This window comes from Panthera tigris, chromosome D1 (assembly GCF_018350195.1).
Source record: "Panthera tigris isolate Pti1 chromosome D1, P.tigris_Pti1_mat1.1, whole genome shotgun sequence".
Lineage (NCBI taxonomy): Eukaryota > Metazoa > Chordata > Mammalia > Carnivora > Felidae > Panthera > Panthera tigris.
In genome coordinates, this window is record NC_056669.1 from 62,923,598 (window position 1) to 62,938,805 (window position 15,208).

Genomic DNA, 15,208 nt, shown 5'->3' on the forward strand with positions numbered 1-15,208 from the left:
CCAGAACTTTTATTATATTTTTCACATTTAGGTCTATAGTACATTTCAAATTAATTTTTATGTATGGTGTGACATAAGAGCCAAGTTTTATTTTCCCCATTTATTGAAAAAAATATCCTTTCCCCACCTAATTACAGTGGTGTCATTGTCTTAAATCAGATGACTGTATATGTGTGGGTCTGTTTCTAGACTGTCTTGTGTCTGATTAGTCTGTCTTTTGGTCAGTGTCACACTATCTTAATTATTGCAGCTTTGCGGTACGTCTTGATATCTGGTATTATAGGTTCTATAAGTTTTTATTATACAAGATTTCCCTGGCTGTGCTAGGGTCTTTAAATTTCCATATCAAGTTTAGAATCAGCTTGCTAATTTCCACAAAATAATTTCCTGGGATTTTTTTTATTGGCTTGTTTTAAATTTGTATATCAATTCGAGGGAGAATTGATATCTTAATATTTCATTTTCTAATTCATATACATGGATCTCTTCATGTATTTTGATTTCTTTACTTTCTCCTACTGAGGTTTTATAGGTTTCCTATAGAGGTCTTGAATATATTTCATTAGACTTATTACTAGATATTTGGTATCTTTTTGTTGCTATTGTAAATGGTATTTTAAAACATTATTGTTTTCTAATAGTTGCTACACCATACACAAAAATTAATTCATGGTATATAAAAGACTTAAGTGTGAAAAGAAAATCCAAAAAGCTTTCAGAAGACCGTATCACATGTTTATTATCTCAGGGTTTCTTAAGATATTAAAAAGTGTAAACCATAAAATATCAAGACATTTGTCTGTACTAAAATTAACTTTTTGGGGTGCCCAGTTGCTTGAGCATCCAACTTTGGCTCCGGTCATGATCTCATGGTTCGTGAGTCCGAGCCCCACGTGGGGCCCTGTGCTGACGGCTCAGAGCCTGCAGCCTGCTTCAGATTTTGTGTTTCCCTCTCTCTCTGCCCCTCCCCAACTCATGCTCTATCTCCCTCTCAAAAATAAATAAGCATTAAAAAAATTAAAATTAACTTTTTAAAAAGCACCATAGGAAAAGTGAAAAGACAAGCAAATGCAACATGTAGAGCCACTTTCTGTGCTGCTGTGTGGAATGGAATGGAACTTGTCCCTGTTGGCAGTCACCCCAAAGGTGAGGGGTGGCGCAGCGGAGAGGGAGAAGGAGGAATCATCCCAAATGGTAACTGAATTGTTATAGAGCCAAGCCTGTACTCTGTGCTAATAAAAGCATGCTGCTGCCCAATAAATTGTAGCATTATTAAATAACTAAAATAGATTTGAAACACTAAATAAATAATGATATAAAATGTGAGTGTTTGGTAGATAACCTTTATCAATTTTTAAGGATGTTCCCATCAATTCTTAGTTTGCTAAGAGGTTTTACCACGAATGGGTGTTGAATTTTGTCCAGTGATTTTTTTTTCTGATTCTGTTTAAACGTTTATGGGAATTATTCTCCTTTAGTCTAATATGGTGAATAATTGGTGTTACACCAGCTTTGCATTACTGGGACAAACCCATTTTCTTTTTTTCTTCTTACTTCTTTCTTGTATAACTTTTTATTTTGATATAAGTTCAAATTTATTAGGAAAGTTGCAAGGATAGTATAATAAACTCTCACTTACCTTTTACCCAGATTATTAGTTTGTCTTATTTATCATTTCTGCTCTTTTTCTTTCTCTATGTAAGTATACATTATTTTCCTGAACCATTTGAGAGTTTTAAGTTGCACATGGTAAGTTCCCTTACCCCTAAATATGCCAGTGTGTTTCTCTTTAAGAACAAGGACATTTTCTTCCACAACTCCAGTGCAATGATCAAACATCAGGAGATTTCATTTGGATACTATTTTGTTATCTAACCCATAGTCCTTCCTAGAAATTTGCGAATTATTCCAAAAATGTCCTTTATAACTGTTTTCTTTTTTTTTGTTTTTTTTTTGTTTTGTTTTGTTTTGTTTTGTTTTTGTTTCAGGATGCAGTCCAAAATTGTGCACTGCATTTAATGGTCACTTCTCCATAGTCTCTTTCATATGTCACAGTTCCTCTGCCTTCTTTTTGGCTCCTTGTCTCATGGTGGGACAGCCGTACAATAGGGTCTTCATTCCAAAGCCACCTCCCCCTCCACATCAGAACAAGAACAGCCTTTGCTGAGCTCTTGCTTGGCACTTTCCCCTTTCCTGTTTTGCTTCCCGCTTTCCCTTGGAGGTTTGTTTCCTGAGGATCATTTCTTTAATAAATCACATTTCCCCAAATTCCTCTCTCAGGCTCTTCTTCTAGGGAACTCAGTCTAAGAAAATGTATATATTAGACCAAGCTCACTCATTGTTCTGTGCAAATATTCTATGACCACAATAATTTTTTTAATCCACCTTATCTTTCAGTTTCTGAGAGATGCATGTTAAAAACATCCCCTCCTATGACTATAGATTTGTTCATTTCTCCTTGATGTTCTTTCATTTTGCAACATGTATTTCAAAATCATGTTGTATGCATAAAGATTCATAATAGTATTTCTTGGTGACTTTATTGCTATGAAAAGTCTGCATTCTGTTACTACTTTTCTGCTAGAGTTCTCTTTTGTTTGAGGTAAACTACATCAGGCATTTGCTCCATGTATCTTTTTCTATTAGTTTGTTTTCAACCTTCCTTTGTTATTTTGTTTTATGTGTATCTCTTACAAATAGCTGGAAGACATTTAGTCTGAGAGTCTATGTCTCGCAATAGATTTATCTCATTTATTATGATGACTGATAGGTTTGGACTTATTTTTTCCATCTTATTTTGATGTTTTCTATTTCCTGCAATTTCTGGTTGATTCTTCCTTGTGTTTCTTGTCTCTTGGTGGGTTGTTTACATTTTTGTTGCCATTATCGTCCTCTAATGATTTGGATGTTATACATTTTATTTTTCTCATAGTTGCCCAGGAACCACTCAATGCCTATTCATCCTTCTTAGTTTTAGAATCTTGACTGTTTCTTTTCATAAACTTGTGCTGGAGGAAGCCACTTAACTCTGTTCAGGGCAATGAAACATTAAGTGGAAGTCACCAAGAAAACTTTTAGAGGCATATCTAACCGGGATGTCATAGTGAGCATTTACTCCTGACTTACTGTCTGACCCTTGGATGAAATTTTTGGTGATAGAGAAGCTTTTACACAATGATAAAGGCAAAAGTCATATTAAAGATGGAGGAGAAGGAACATAAAAGGAGCTTTTTTTTTTTATGTTTTATTTTTGAGAGACAGAGAGAGACAGAGTGTAAGTGAGGGAGGGGCAGAGTGAGGGAAAAACAGAATCTAAAGCAGGCTCCAGGTTCTGAGCTGTCATCACAGAACCCGATGCAGGGCTTGAGCCCCACCAACAGTGAGATCATGACCTGAGCCAAAGTCGGACGCTTAACCGACTGAGCCACCAGGTGCCCCAAAACGAGTGTTGTTTTTATCGATACTGTTGGGCCAATATACCATTAAGGGATTTCTTATTGCGTTAAATAAACCTTTTACTTGCTTAAACTGCACTTTTTTCCAGTTTTCACTCACTTGCAGCTGAATCCATATGTAAGAAATGTATACACCTGCTCAAAAGATGTAGCTGTTCCATTTACACTTTTATAACAATGTCTCTTTCATGTCTTTTTCTAAAAGCACTTTGTCAAGAAGGCCTTCTCTGGGTCACCCTATTTAAACTTGCAAACCCCCACTATCACCAGCATCCCTGACCCCTTTTTCTACTCTGTGTTTCCTTTGCTCATAGCACCTATAACCTTTTTATATAGAATATAAATTACTTATTTATTATTATATATTATTATATTATATATTATTGTATTTCTCCCCCCACCTCCAAGAGGGTAGGGATTTTTATTTGTTTCATTCACTGATATATCTGTAGTGCTTCTTATAGGTTATGTCATATAGTAGGTGCTCAGCGAGTGTTTTGAGTGAATGAATGCCAAGTGTGCATTTGTATCCATGTCTTTCTCCCTAGCAGAATAAGAACCTTTACTGTATTCTAATTTCCTTTCTCTCCTCTCTTCCTCTCCCCACCTTCCACCCTCCCTATTCCACTTATGTTCAGATCTTCTGGAATTTAATTCTGGATTGTTATGAACATTCTTGTTTTGTAGCCTGCTCATTTAGACCTGGCAATATGTTTTACAAATGTCTTTGCTCATCAAAGCTTCTTGTAGCTCTTATATTCATTTTCCTCTGTCAAAAATATACTGTTGTTTGTTTTGTTTCATTTTTTTCAGAGAGAATCTGTGGATGGTAAATGTTTAGAGTCTTTGTATATCTAAAAATGTCTTTATTCATCCCCAAATTTCAGTGTGATACTGTGGCTAGATACAGAATTACAGGTTAAAAAAATTCCTCAGAACTTTGAAGGTATTGAAGATATTGCCCCTTAGTGGTGAGGCTTTAAAAATGTATACTGATTACATACTTGTGTAGTAATTATTGTTGCTTTGTGTATGGTTTTATCCTAATTGGCACTCAGTAAGCCCTTTCAGCTTGAGAGATACATTCTTTTTATATGTCCTGTGGAACCACCTGTGCCAGGCATTATGTGAAGCAATAAATGCAATAAGATGTGACAGAGGCCTTGTCCTTGTAGAATTGCCAGTGCAGTGCACGAGTGACACGAGTAACTAGCTAGTGGTGATGCGTCGCACTATGGGCTGTGAAGTGGGAAGCACTCAAAGTATGGAGGGTATTTCTAGAGCGTGAAAGAGAACCTCTTGTCAAGCCCAAGGGCACATTTGTGTATGATGTGTGGCTCAGGCCTCAAGTGCCTTATGTCTGGGTCTCAGAAGACTGGGGTTTGAGCTCAGGTTGAGCAGAATACAATCTAATCACAGAGTCTACTGAGCATCAAAACAGACAGGAGAGCTTCAGGGACAGAAGGTCCATCTGGCCAAGCATGTCTTCCTGGTGTCTCCCCTCTGTTCCTCAACAGGACAAATCCTGAGAGGTGGCAACTGTCAGCAACCTCCCAGATGTGAGAAAGAGCCACCAAGAGGCTCTTAGACTTTTATCCCACATTCTTCATCCCCCAGTGGAAAGCCTCTGTCAGTGCCCTGAGGCAGCATCTGCTGTCACGTAAGGAGTATTATGCTAGCCAGCAGGCCACACCTCCCAGCCCTGCTGATTGGAATCCGTGTCCTGGAATTATTGCCCTACTTATCCAATCTTTCTCTTCTTTTGTGTAGCCTGTGTGTTAGTAAGCTTCTCTGTTTACACACACACACATTTTCTCTCTGAGTTCGATCCTTGAGGCCTTTAGCAGACAGGCCTGGCCTATCAAATTAGCACTGTGGCCTCTCAATGTATGTTCTCCATTTTGCATCTTCTCTGGTCACTAAAGGATTTCGGGGGCTAATCTCTACCAAAAAGCAGCCTTCCGTGGGTATATCGAGGTGCTAGGTTTCAGACTCTGAGACCCAAGAGTTTTGCACAGGCCAGCGGGTAGCCAGTTTGTTTTCTTTTCCCTTTGTCCAGTGAGTTTTCCACTCTCTATTCTGACAGGTTCACGAGGATACGTATCACATGCAACAGGGCCTGCAGGAGCGGCTGAAAAACTGCAAGAGGATCAGGACTGACCAACTCTCGGTGGATCTTCAGAAGGAACAGGGCCAGCAGCTGGAGCAGAAGCTGAGGCAGACAGAGGCGTGGTTGCTGCGGCTGGGACAGTTGGCCCGCCTGGTGGACCACATGATTGGCCAGAACCTTGTGTCTATCATAGAGGAGGAGATAACCTCCTTCGTGGCCAACATCCTGCAGGTAAGGGAGTGGATGGCATGTGTGGAGGCGGGACAGGCAGTCAAGGCCACATGGCAGACAGCAGATACTGACCTGTAGCCCCACGAGCTGTCCTGACCTTTCTTGACAGGCCCCAAGGCAGAATCCCTTTCTCTCAGCAGAGCTGGTCTTTGACGATTGTGGCCAGCTGTCTCATGAGCCACGTATTGAAAACATGATCCAGATTCTAACTGGGGGCCTGCAGTCTGTCAAGGCCTCTGTCCTGAAGGTATTCTGGACTGGGCAGGGGGGCTGGCTGCAGGAATTCCCAATTCTAATCCCCTGTGTAATCAGAAGTTCTCAGCCTGGTCTGAACTTAGTTCCTTGTTTTCTGTTTCTGCCCCCCTCTACCTGCCTTGGTGTGAAGGTAATGCAATCTACAGACCTGAAGACCCCCTGGGACTCCTTGATTTCTGAAGGTATTTAAGTAAGGAGACACAGGCAGGGGAGTAGGAAGGGTGGAAGGAGCAGGGAGAGTCACATGCACAGTGCCAATGGCATGGCCACAGAGTCAGGCCTTAGGTGTGGAGGGAGCAGCTATGACCTGGGTACTGCACACAGGTGTGGGGGGCGGGGGTTAGTGTGGGTGTGTCTTTGCTCACTCATGCCTGTGCTTGTGTGCATGTGTGTGCATCCAGTTGAGTGGAATGAGAGGTGTGTAAAAGAATGTAAGTACATTGTCCTTCCTCTCGTTCATTCAAAATCCGTGAAATTACTCTCTAATGTCAGAATGGCATTTTGTTTACTATTAAATTTGATTGCCAAGTAAATTTGTACTTACTTGAAGAACTCTGCTTATTTGATATTTGCTTTATTTCAGACAACTCTTTTTCATTTCATGTAAGATAGTCTATTAGTATTGAGCTATTATGGTGACCAGTTATTACTGGCTTTCAGTCCTCAAACTTGTTAACAATCAGGGAGGAAATACATGTTCACATTTCCTTTATTTGCAATACTAACCCAGTTACAAATAAAACCATTACATGCATTCAGGCACATCTGACATGTAAGTATTTAACCCCCACCACCGCCTTGACTCAACTAGTATGTTTTCAGCAGGATGATTTAAAGACATGAAGTTGGGCGCCTGGGTGGCTCAGTTGGTTAAGCCTCCGACTTCAGCTCAGGTCATGATCTCACAGTGTGTGAGTTTGAGCCCCGTGTCGGGCTCTGTGCTGACAGCTTGGAGCCTGGAACATGCTTCGATTCTGTGTCTCCCTCTCTCTCCACTCCTCCCCTGCTCACACTCTGACTCTCTCTCTCTCTCTCTCTCTCAAAAATAAATAAACATTAAAAATTTTTTTAAAAATAAAGACATGAAGTCAATTTTAGGAAATAGATGACAAGGAAGTGGAAGGTTCATTGAAAGTAGCACATGTCTTTTACAAATCACACCAATTGGGGCATATTTGTTCTCAAGCGAATCTAGGTTAAATGGTAGAGACTATTGATATTTGTTTTACATGGTCAGTGGAAAGAGGTAGGGCTCTAGAACCAAACACATTAGTTTACTAGCCTGTAAAATGGGAATTAGATATTTTTGTTAAAATACCTAACTTGCAGCATTAAAAGAGGTGATATGTCTAGTGTAGTGCTCAGCACATAATGATACATGCTAAAGATAGTAACTTCTTAGCAATATTAGTATTAAGGACTGAGGAAAACCAGAAATTTCACATTATTCTCTCATATTTTTTACTAATTCATGTTTTGGTATATTGTAGTATTTTTCTTTGAATGGCAAAACAAGCAAAAACCTTAAAATTTTATTCTAAATTATAATGAAAGTGAAAATATTCACTTGCAATGTCCTGGGTTATCCCGTCTACTTTTTTTTTTTTTTTTTTTGAGAGAGAGAGAGAGAGAGAATGAGAGAGAGAGAGAGAGAGAGAGAGTGAGAGAGAGAGAGCACACACAGAAGGGGCAGAGGGAGAGACTCTTAACCAGGCTCCACGGTCAGCGAGTAGCCCAACTCAGGGCTTGATCCCACAATCTTGGGATCATGCATGACCTGAGCTGAAATCAAGAGTTGGACGCTCAATTGACTGAGTCACCCAGGCGCCCCTATCCCTTCTACTTTTAAAGGATCACCACGGACCGGTACATTTAGGCATGAAATGTCCTGATGCTTGTTATCTTACTTTCAAATGTTTTTGCGGAAAGAGAAAAGGAAAATGAAAGCAATGTGGGCAAAATGTTAATAATTGTTGAATCAAAGTGGATGGGTAAAAGGGGTTTGTAGTACTTTTAAACTTTCTTACATATTTGAGATTTTTCAAAACCAACATTTGAAGGAAAAAAAAAAAAGATCGACATGGAAAATCACAGTAATATCATGGAGGAACTAGAACCAAAGTTCTGATTTAGGATTTTTCTTAAATTCTTGATGAAAATTGGAGTAGTATTTAATAAAACTAAATATCTAGCAGTTAAAACAGAACTAGTGGTGTTTAAGAAACATACATCTATCTGAGAAATTTGTTACTTAAGTGAGGCAAAATGTGTACATCGTTTTAGCCAAATTACAAAATAATTTCAGTAGCTCTACTTATACATACAAACATGAAAAATCAGCCCCTTACAGTAGAAACTTACACACTGACTAGAGTCTGACCCCTAGAAGAAGACTCAATCTATTACTAATAACATAGTTGCAACATGTCTTGCAGTCTTTAAGCTTCATTCTCCAACATTTTCCACAGAACAGTCTTAGTACTAGAACCAAAAAAAGATGATCAATATTGTTACCCTTACAATCGTTTCAGGAATTTTGAGCAGTTTAAAAATAGGAAAATACAATCAGATAATGATTCTTCTCATCTGGCAGGTGTCAAGTTCAGGAACTTAAGGTTCTTACGTTAACTTTACCCAGATCAGTGTATCTTTTTGATATCTGTGGTAAGATAAATCTGTTACACTGAGAAGGGACAAAGGATTGCTCCATTTTTATTATAAACTCTTTCCTGTATGTTTTGGTTGGGGTGGTGTTGAAGTTAGTGTAGAGATAGAATGTAAACAATTAAACTGTCCTTACTGTATATTTTGGCCAAGGGGCTACATGTGGCAGAAAGGGTCTCTTGGGAGTGTGACACATAACGAGTATGACCAGCAAGAGGAAGAATAGAGGTAAGCATTGTAACAGTGACTAGACCAGAAATGGAAGAGAAGAGACACTTTTTTCCCAATCATCCTGTAAGAAATACTGAAGACATGAAAAGTATATAAATATGTTTGACGAGAAGCTTTTGCTGCTCTGTGGACTGAGCAGCAGTCTGAGTGAAGTGACTCAATGTCTGAGTGACTCATTCAAGGAAACCTACAGTAAAGGTCTACATTATTTGGTTTTTCACAGTTAGATTGATATTTAAAAATGCAGCTCCAGGTTGACTTATACACACACACACACACACACACACACACACACACACATTATACTGATACATATCTATTTTAAATTGAAGCCCAAATCCCTCAGTGGTGACAGGTAATTTATGTTTCTTTGATTTAATTGATATCATATTTCTTATCATAAGAAAGCTTTATTTGACTCTTTCTTTCACTTGGCTATGAAGTTGTTAGTGACTTCTGTTTTGTTTTGTTGGGATATTGCATTCACCAAGTTGTATTAAAAATACACTAGCTTTTCTTTCCATGGCCCAGAATCACACATGAATTGACTGTATCGCACCGTATTGCTTGAGTGCTCCTGTGGGTCTTGGTACCTTCAATCATAGTTCTTCAACCTTGTCTCGTGTTTTGGAGCTCACAAAACAGAAAGTTACCAAATTCAAAGGCAGAAAAGATGTAATAGCACCACTCTTCACAGAAATGGAGACTAGAAAGTCAGGAAGAGAGCCACATCTCTCAAATTGCTGCTTATCCTTTTATCTCTACTTCTCTCTGTGCTTCTTCCCAGTTCCCCTGATTCTCTCCTAAAACTAGCTGTCTCTGCTTTCTTTGAACTTTCTGCTCCCTTATAACTATTGCTTCCAAATGACTTGGGCGTCCTGTGGTACCAACCCCATCCTTGACTCTAGATGATCTGTCAGTTAAGTTTTCCTGTATGTGTGACTGACTTATTTCAAATTTTCAAGAGAAGGAATATGATTGATTTAACCTACCCTATAGAGAGAACCACATATCCATTAGCTCTGGGAAGGGGAATGGGTTGTGTTACAAACTAGTTGGTTTTAGCTACAGGTAACAGCAGATCCTCTTAGAAGGGTATGTATAGTAGAGGAGGCTCCAATCTTTAGCTATGCTTGTATTGGCTATAAACCTACATTATGTAGGCCTAAATATGCAAGTTGGGTTTGGATAACATGTTTCTAGCTCAGAGCTACGTAAGCAAAAAGGGGAATTTATTGGCTCCCATAACTAAAAAAATACATGGATGCAGCTGGATTCAGGCTGAGCTGGATTCAGCACCCAGGCAATGTCATTGAGGCTTTATTTCTCTTTGTCTTTTGACTTTGCTTATGTGTTTGAATTCTGAGTCACCGAGAATGCTTTTAGCTGGAAGTAACAGAAGTCCTGAGAGTAGCCTAACAGTGAAAACAATTCTCACATAATGAGAAGTCTCCAGGTAGGTGCTTCCAGGTTGTTTCAGTGGCTCAAAAATGTCATCAAGTATCAGGCTCCTCACGTCTGTCCCCTGCTCCTTTCTGGTTTTAGCTATAGGTAAGGGCAGAGCCTCTTAGAGTGGTGTGTGTGGTAGGGGAGGCTGTAATCAAAAAAGTTTTTTCAGGGCGCCTGAATGGCTCAGTTGATTGAGCATCCAACTCTTGATTTTGGCTCAGATCATAATCTCACAGTTTCGTGAGTTTGAGCCCTGTGTCAGGCTCTGCACTGGCTGGAAGGGTAGAGCTTGCTTGGGATTCTCTCTCTCTCTTCCTCTCTCTCTGCCCCTCTCCCACTTGTGCTGTCTCTGGCTGTCTCAAATAGATTAAACTAAAAAAAAAAAAAGTTTTTTTTCATCCTTAGGCTTATTGCCTTATAAATGCAAGACAAGCTCCAACTCCAAGCATCCCATTCTTAAGCAAAATCAGGGGAAAGGGAAACAAACACTGGAGGGAAAGCTCTTCCTGCCTGACTCAGATTTTAAAAAATATTTTTAAAGGTTTTATTATTATCATTATTATTTTAAATAATTTATTGTCAAGTTAGCTAACATACAGTGTATACAGTGTGCCCTTGGCTTCGGGAGTAGATTCCCATGATTCATCACTTACATACAGCACCCAGTGCTCATCCCAGCAAGTGCCCTCCTCAATGCCCATCACCCATTTCCCCACCCCTCCACCCTTCCCATCAACCCTTAGTTTGTTCTCTGTATCTAAGAGTCTCTTATCATTTGCCTCCCTCTCTGTTTGAAACTATTTTTTTTTTCTAACTCTCACATTTTATCAGGAAAGGAAATCTTTTCCAGAAACTCCCCAGCAGACACACTTCTACATCTCATTGTAAAAATCTAGGTCATGTGGCTACCTCCAGCAGCAAGAAGGGCTGGAAAGTCAAATGGCTGACATTTCTAGTTTCTCGTGGAAGATGGACTCTACCACCACAGAAGAAGGGAGAAGGGAATAGCTATTGGGTAGTCAGCCAACATGCCTTCCAAGGTTCTAGTCTTCCATTGTCAAAACCTGGCAAGCAAGAGAATTACCAGCATTCTCCACAGCATCATTTCATACTATATTGTTTCCCTTCTAGTAACTGATATTTAGTAAAATCTCATTTAATTTTAGCTCTACAAGCAACAATGTATTTAAGCAGTCTGTGTTGATCAGTCTCTCAGTAATTTTGTTTGTCTGAAGCTAATTCTCTTTAGATTCCTCAGGAAGGGCTTGTGGAAGCAAAATTTTATTTCCCCTTTTGCCTGGATGCCTGAAACATTTTTCTTTTTTTTCTTGAAATTCAGTAATTTTAGTAGAGTATGCTTGTTATTGAACATTCTGAGGCAGTATTCTCAGGTATGCTCTTTCAAAATGTAATTTTACGTCTTTTTTATTTCAGGAAAGTTTTCTTTTTTTTTTTTTTAATTTTTTTAATGTTTATGTATTTTTGAGAGAGAGAGAGAGAGATGGAGCGTGAGCAGGTGAGGGGCAGAGACAGAGGGAGACTCAGAATCTGAAGCAGGCTCCAGGCTCCGAGCTGTCAGCACAGAGCCTGACATGGGGCTTGAACTCACGAACCGCGAGATCATGACCTGAGCTGAAGTCAGACGCTTAACCGACTGAGCCACCCAGGTGCCCCACAGGAAAGTTTTCTTGAAGTTTTTTAGTATTGATCTCTTCCCTTGCTTTGGTTTTTTCTTTAGGGACTCCTGTTATATGTATGTTAGATCCTTATCATCTATCCCAAATATTTGTCCCTTTATCTTGAAATTAAAAAAAAAACCTCTATTTCCTTTTTATTTTATAGTTATCCTTTTTTTACATTTTATTTCTCTTAAGGTATTACCTGTTAAGTTTCTTTGCTCTCAAATTCCTTTTAAGTTTCCATTCTGAAATGATTTTTCCCTTTATTTCTAATTATTTCCTGAGTTCTATCAAATGATTTCTGAATTTTTCTAATTCTGATATGTGTTCTTCTTTCATGACTTATATAAGTTTCCTAGTGTCTTTTATCTTGTTTTGCAATGGGCTTGTTTTACTGTTTCTTGATATGTTTCCATTGTCTTTAAAGATGTTATTCTGGGGGCGCCTGGGTGGCTCAGTCGGTTAAGCGTCCAACTTCGGCTCAGGTCACGATCTCACGGTCCGTGAGTTCGAGCCCTGCGTCGGGCTCTGGGCTGATGGCTCAGAGCCTGGAGCCTGCTTCTGATTCTGTGTCTCCCTCTCTCTCTGCCCCTCCCCCGTTCATGCTCTGTCTCTCTCTGTCTCAAAAATAAATAAACGTTAAAAAAAAATTAAAAAAAAAAAAAAAGATGTTATTCTGTCCGGATTCTTTTTTCTTATAAAAGTTTTGTACGAGTTTGATGTTGATACTTTTCTGTTGCTCACCTTTGAAAAAATGGCTTTTCTGAACTTTTAGGAAGAGGTGAGGTTCAAAATGGCTTTCTAACCTCTCTGTTTCCTTTTCTATTGTTTTTCTGTAGTGTTCAAAAACTGGTGGCCAGCATTCTGAGATTTCCTGGTTTCTGTTTTGCTCTCCCAGTTTTGTCTGGACCTTTTCTCTTTTTCTCTATTGCTTCCACTCTGCTCAGTTTTAATTCCACCCCCAGCACTTTCTCCTTCTTGTCAAGCTCTGTCCCAGAAGGGACCCTGGCCAGTTGGTTTCAGGAGTCCATCGGGCATAGATTGCTTCAGCTCCTACAGACTTCATTGCTTTTGGAGTGGGAAAACTCCCTCCACTTTCACCTCCTGTTCTCAGATTTGCCCTCTGATCCCCAGGAAATGCCTTTGGGCTGTGTTGGAGTTTTCCTAGTCTCAGGTCTGTCAGTTGTGTCTTTATTCCCCTCTGCTTCCTCCCCTACAAATGACAATGTCATGTAACTCTTGAGGCTGTAGGTGCTTTGTCCCCACCCACTTGCATTTTGGGGTTTGTAAGGATCTCTTAGCCCCATTTTCACTAAAATGTTATCATTGGGTTTGGGGTTTTACTGTCTAATTGATCTGTCACTTTTATGTCCTTTTATGTGGGAATTTGGGAGAGATTTCAAAATTGTGCTGTCACTCCCACCATTTTTCCAGAATCCCTCCTAGTATTATTTTTAAAGGGTCGTTCTTGATGTTATGTGAGGCAGAGACTGTGTTGGAAGCAAGGGCCCAAAGCAGGGAGAGGAGTTAGAAGGGCATTGCAGTAATGCCCTTCTAACTGAAAATCTAATAGTGACTTGGGCTGAGGTAAGGGGGCAGGTGGTGGTAATGGTGATGAGAGTTGGTTGGATTCTGGATATATTTTTAATGTAGACTCAGTGGGATTTTGTGATGGTTGGGTGTGTTGTATGTTAGGTTAAGAGTCAAAGATAACTCAAGTTTTTGACTGGAGCAAGTGGAAGGATGTGTTTCCATTTACTGAAGTTGGAAGACTGCAAGTAGAGTAGTTTGGGGTAAGGGAGAAATCAGAGATCTTTTTTTTTTTTTTTAATTTTTAACATTTATTCATTTTTGAGACAGAGAGAGAAAGAGAGAGAGAGAGAGAGAGAGACAGAATGTGAGCCAGGGAGGGGCAGAGAGAGAGGGAGACACAGAATCTGAAGCAGGCTCCAGGTTCTGAGCTGTCAGCAAAGAGCCTGACATAGGCTCAAACTCACAAACCGTGAAATCATGACCTGAGCCAAAGTCGGATGCTTAACCGAATGAGCCATCCAGAAGCCCCTTGAGGTACATGTTAGACGTCCAAGTAGAGATGTGGAATAGGCAATTGTTTAAATGGGATTGGGATTCAGTGAGAGATCTGAACTAGACATAAATTTGAGAACAAATAGATGGTATTTAAAACCATGAAACTGGATGAGTTCTCCTAGAAACTACAGATGGAGAAGAGAAGAGACCTGAGAACTGAGACTTGTTGGTGGGGGGGGCGGTGGGGGATGTATGTTTAGGTGTTGGTACTATGCATCTAATTTCTGAACATTTCAATGCTTCCCCCCACTTTTTTTTTTCAGTTTATTTTTTGTGTGAGAGACAGAGAGAGTGCATGTGGGGGAGGGGCAGAGAGAGAGGGGGACAGAGGGGGACAGGGGAAGCAGACTCTGTGCCGACAGCAGAGAGCCCAGTGTGGGCCTCGAACTCATGAATCGTGAGATCATGACCTGAGCCAAAGTGGGATGCTTAACTGACTGAGTCAGCCAGGTGCCCATCAACCCCTTTTTGCACAAAGTTTTAACACAAATACTGAAATTGGCACTTAGCCGGTTTCTAAGAAGTTAAAGGAAAAGCCAGGCTCAAGGATATTCCTTAAGACATACTGAGGACTGGCATGTTCAACATCTTTGCCACCTCTTCCTCTGTTCCACAGAGGCTGGAGTTTTTCCCAGATCTCCTTATAGCTAGATGTTGTATGTGCTTGAGATCTGCAAGAGATTTCAGTTCAGAATTAAGGTAAGAGGGGGAGAGAGCCAACGCATATGCCATCCATTCTGCTGGAGGAGATCATAACAGAGGTAGTGTGCTTTTGTAGCTGCTGATATGGCAGTGACATCCCAATTTGCCAGGCAGCACAGAGCCATAGATGCTCAGCCTCGAGTGTTTTTGTTTGTCAGACGTTGCGACTCATTTAATATCCCATAACAATTCCCTTTCTGCTTATACTAACTAAATTCTGTTTTCTGAACCTGAGCCATAACTAGTAAATTCCCTCAGTGGGTTGGTGTTTGTAATATAGATGTATGTGTAAACTCAGGAGCAGGGAGTGTGTGTGTGTGTGCGCGCGCGTGTGTGTGTGTGTG

At 40.0% G+C, this 15,208-nt stretch overlaps 1 protein-coding gene across 20 annotated transcripts in view; it reads left to right on the forward strand.

Moving 5' to 3' along the window:
- Positions 1-15,208, forward strand: part of DNHD1 (dynein heavy chain domain 1) — a 92,771-nt gene that overhangs the window by 29,225 nt on the left and 48,338 nt on the right. For 19 of the 20 annotated variants that reach the window (XR_006208426.1, XM_042958753.1, XM_042958746.1 and 16 more), the window contains 3 exons: positions 5,542-5,796; positions 5,906-6,043; positions 6,182-6,233. Coding sequence is in view for 18 of the 20 variants with exons in the window: in XM_042958753.1 (XP_042814687.1) it covers positions 5,542-5,796; positions 5,906-6,043; positions 6,182-6,233 (445 nt within the window). In the remaining 2 variants the exon portion in view is untranslated. Of the gene's footprint in view, positions 1-5,541; positions 5,797-5,905; positions 6,044-6,181; positions 6,234-15,208 lie in introns of those variants that run through there. The other variant, XM_042958759.1, reaches the window with a different exon arrangement.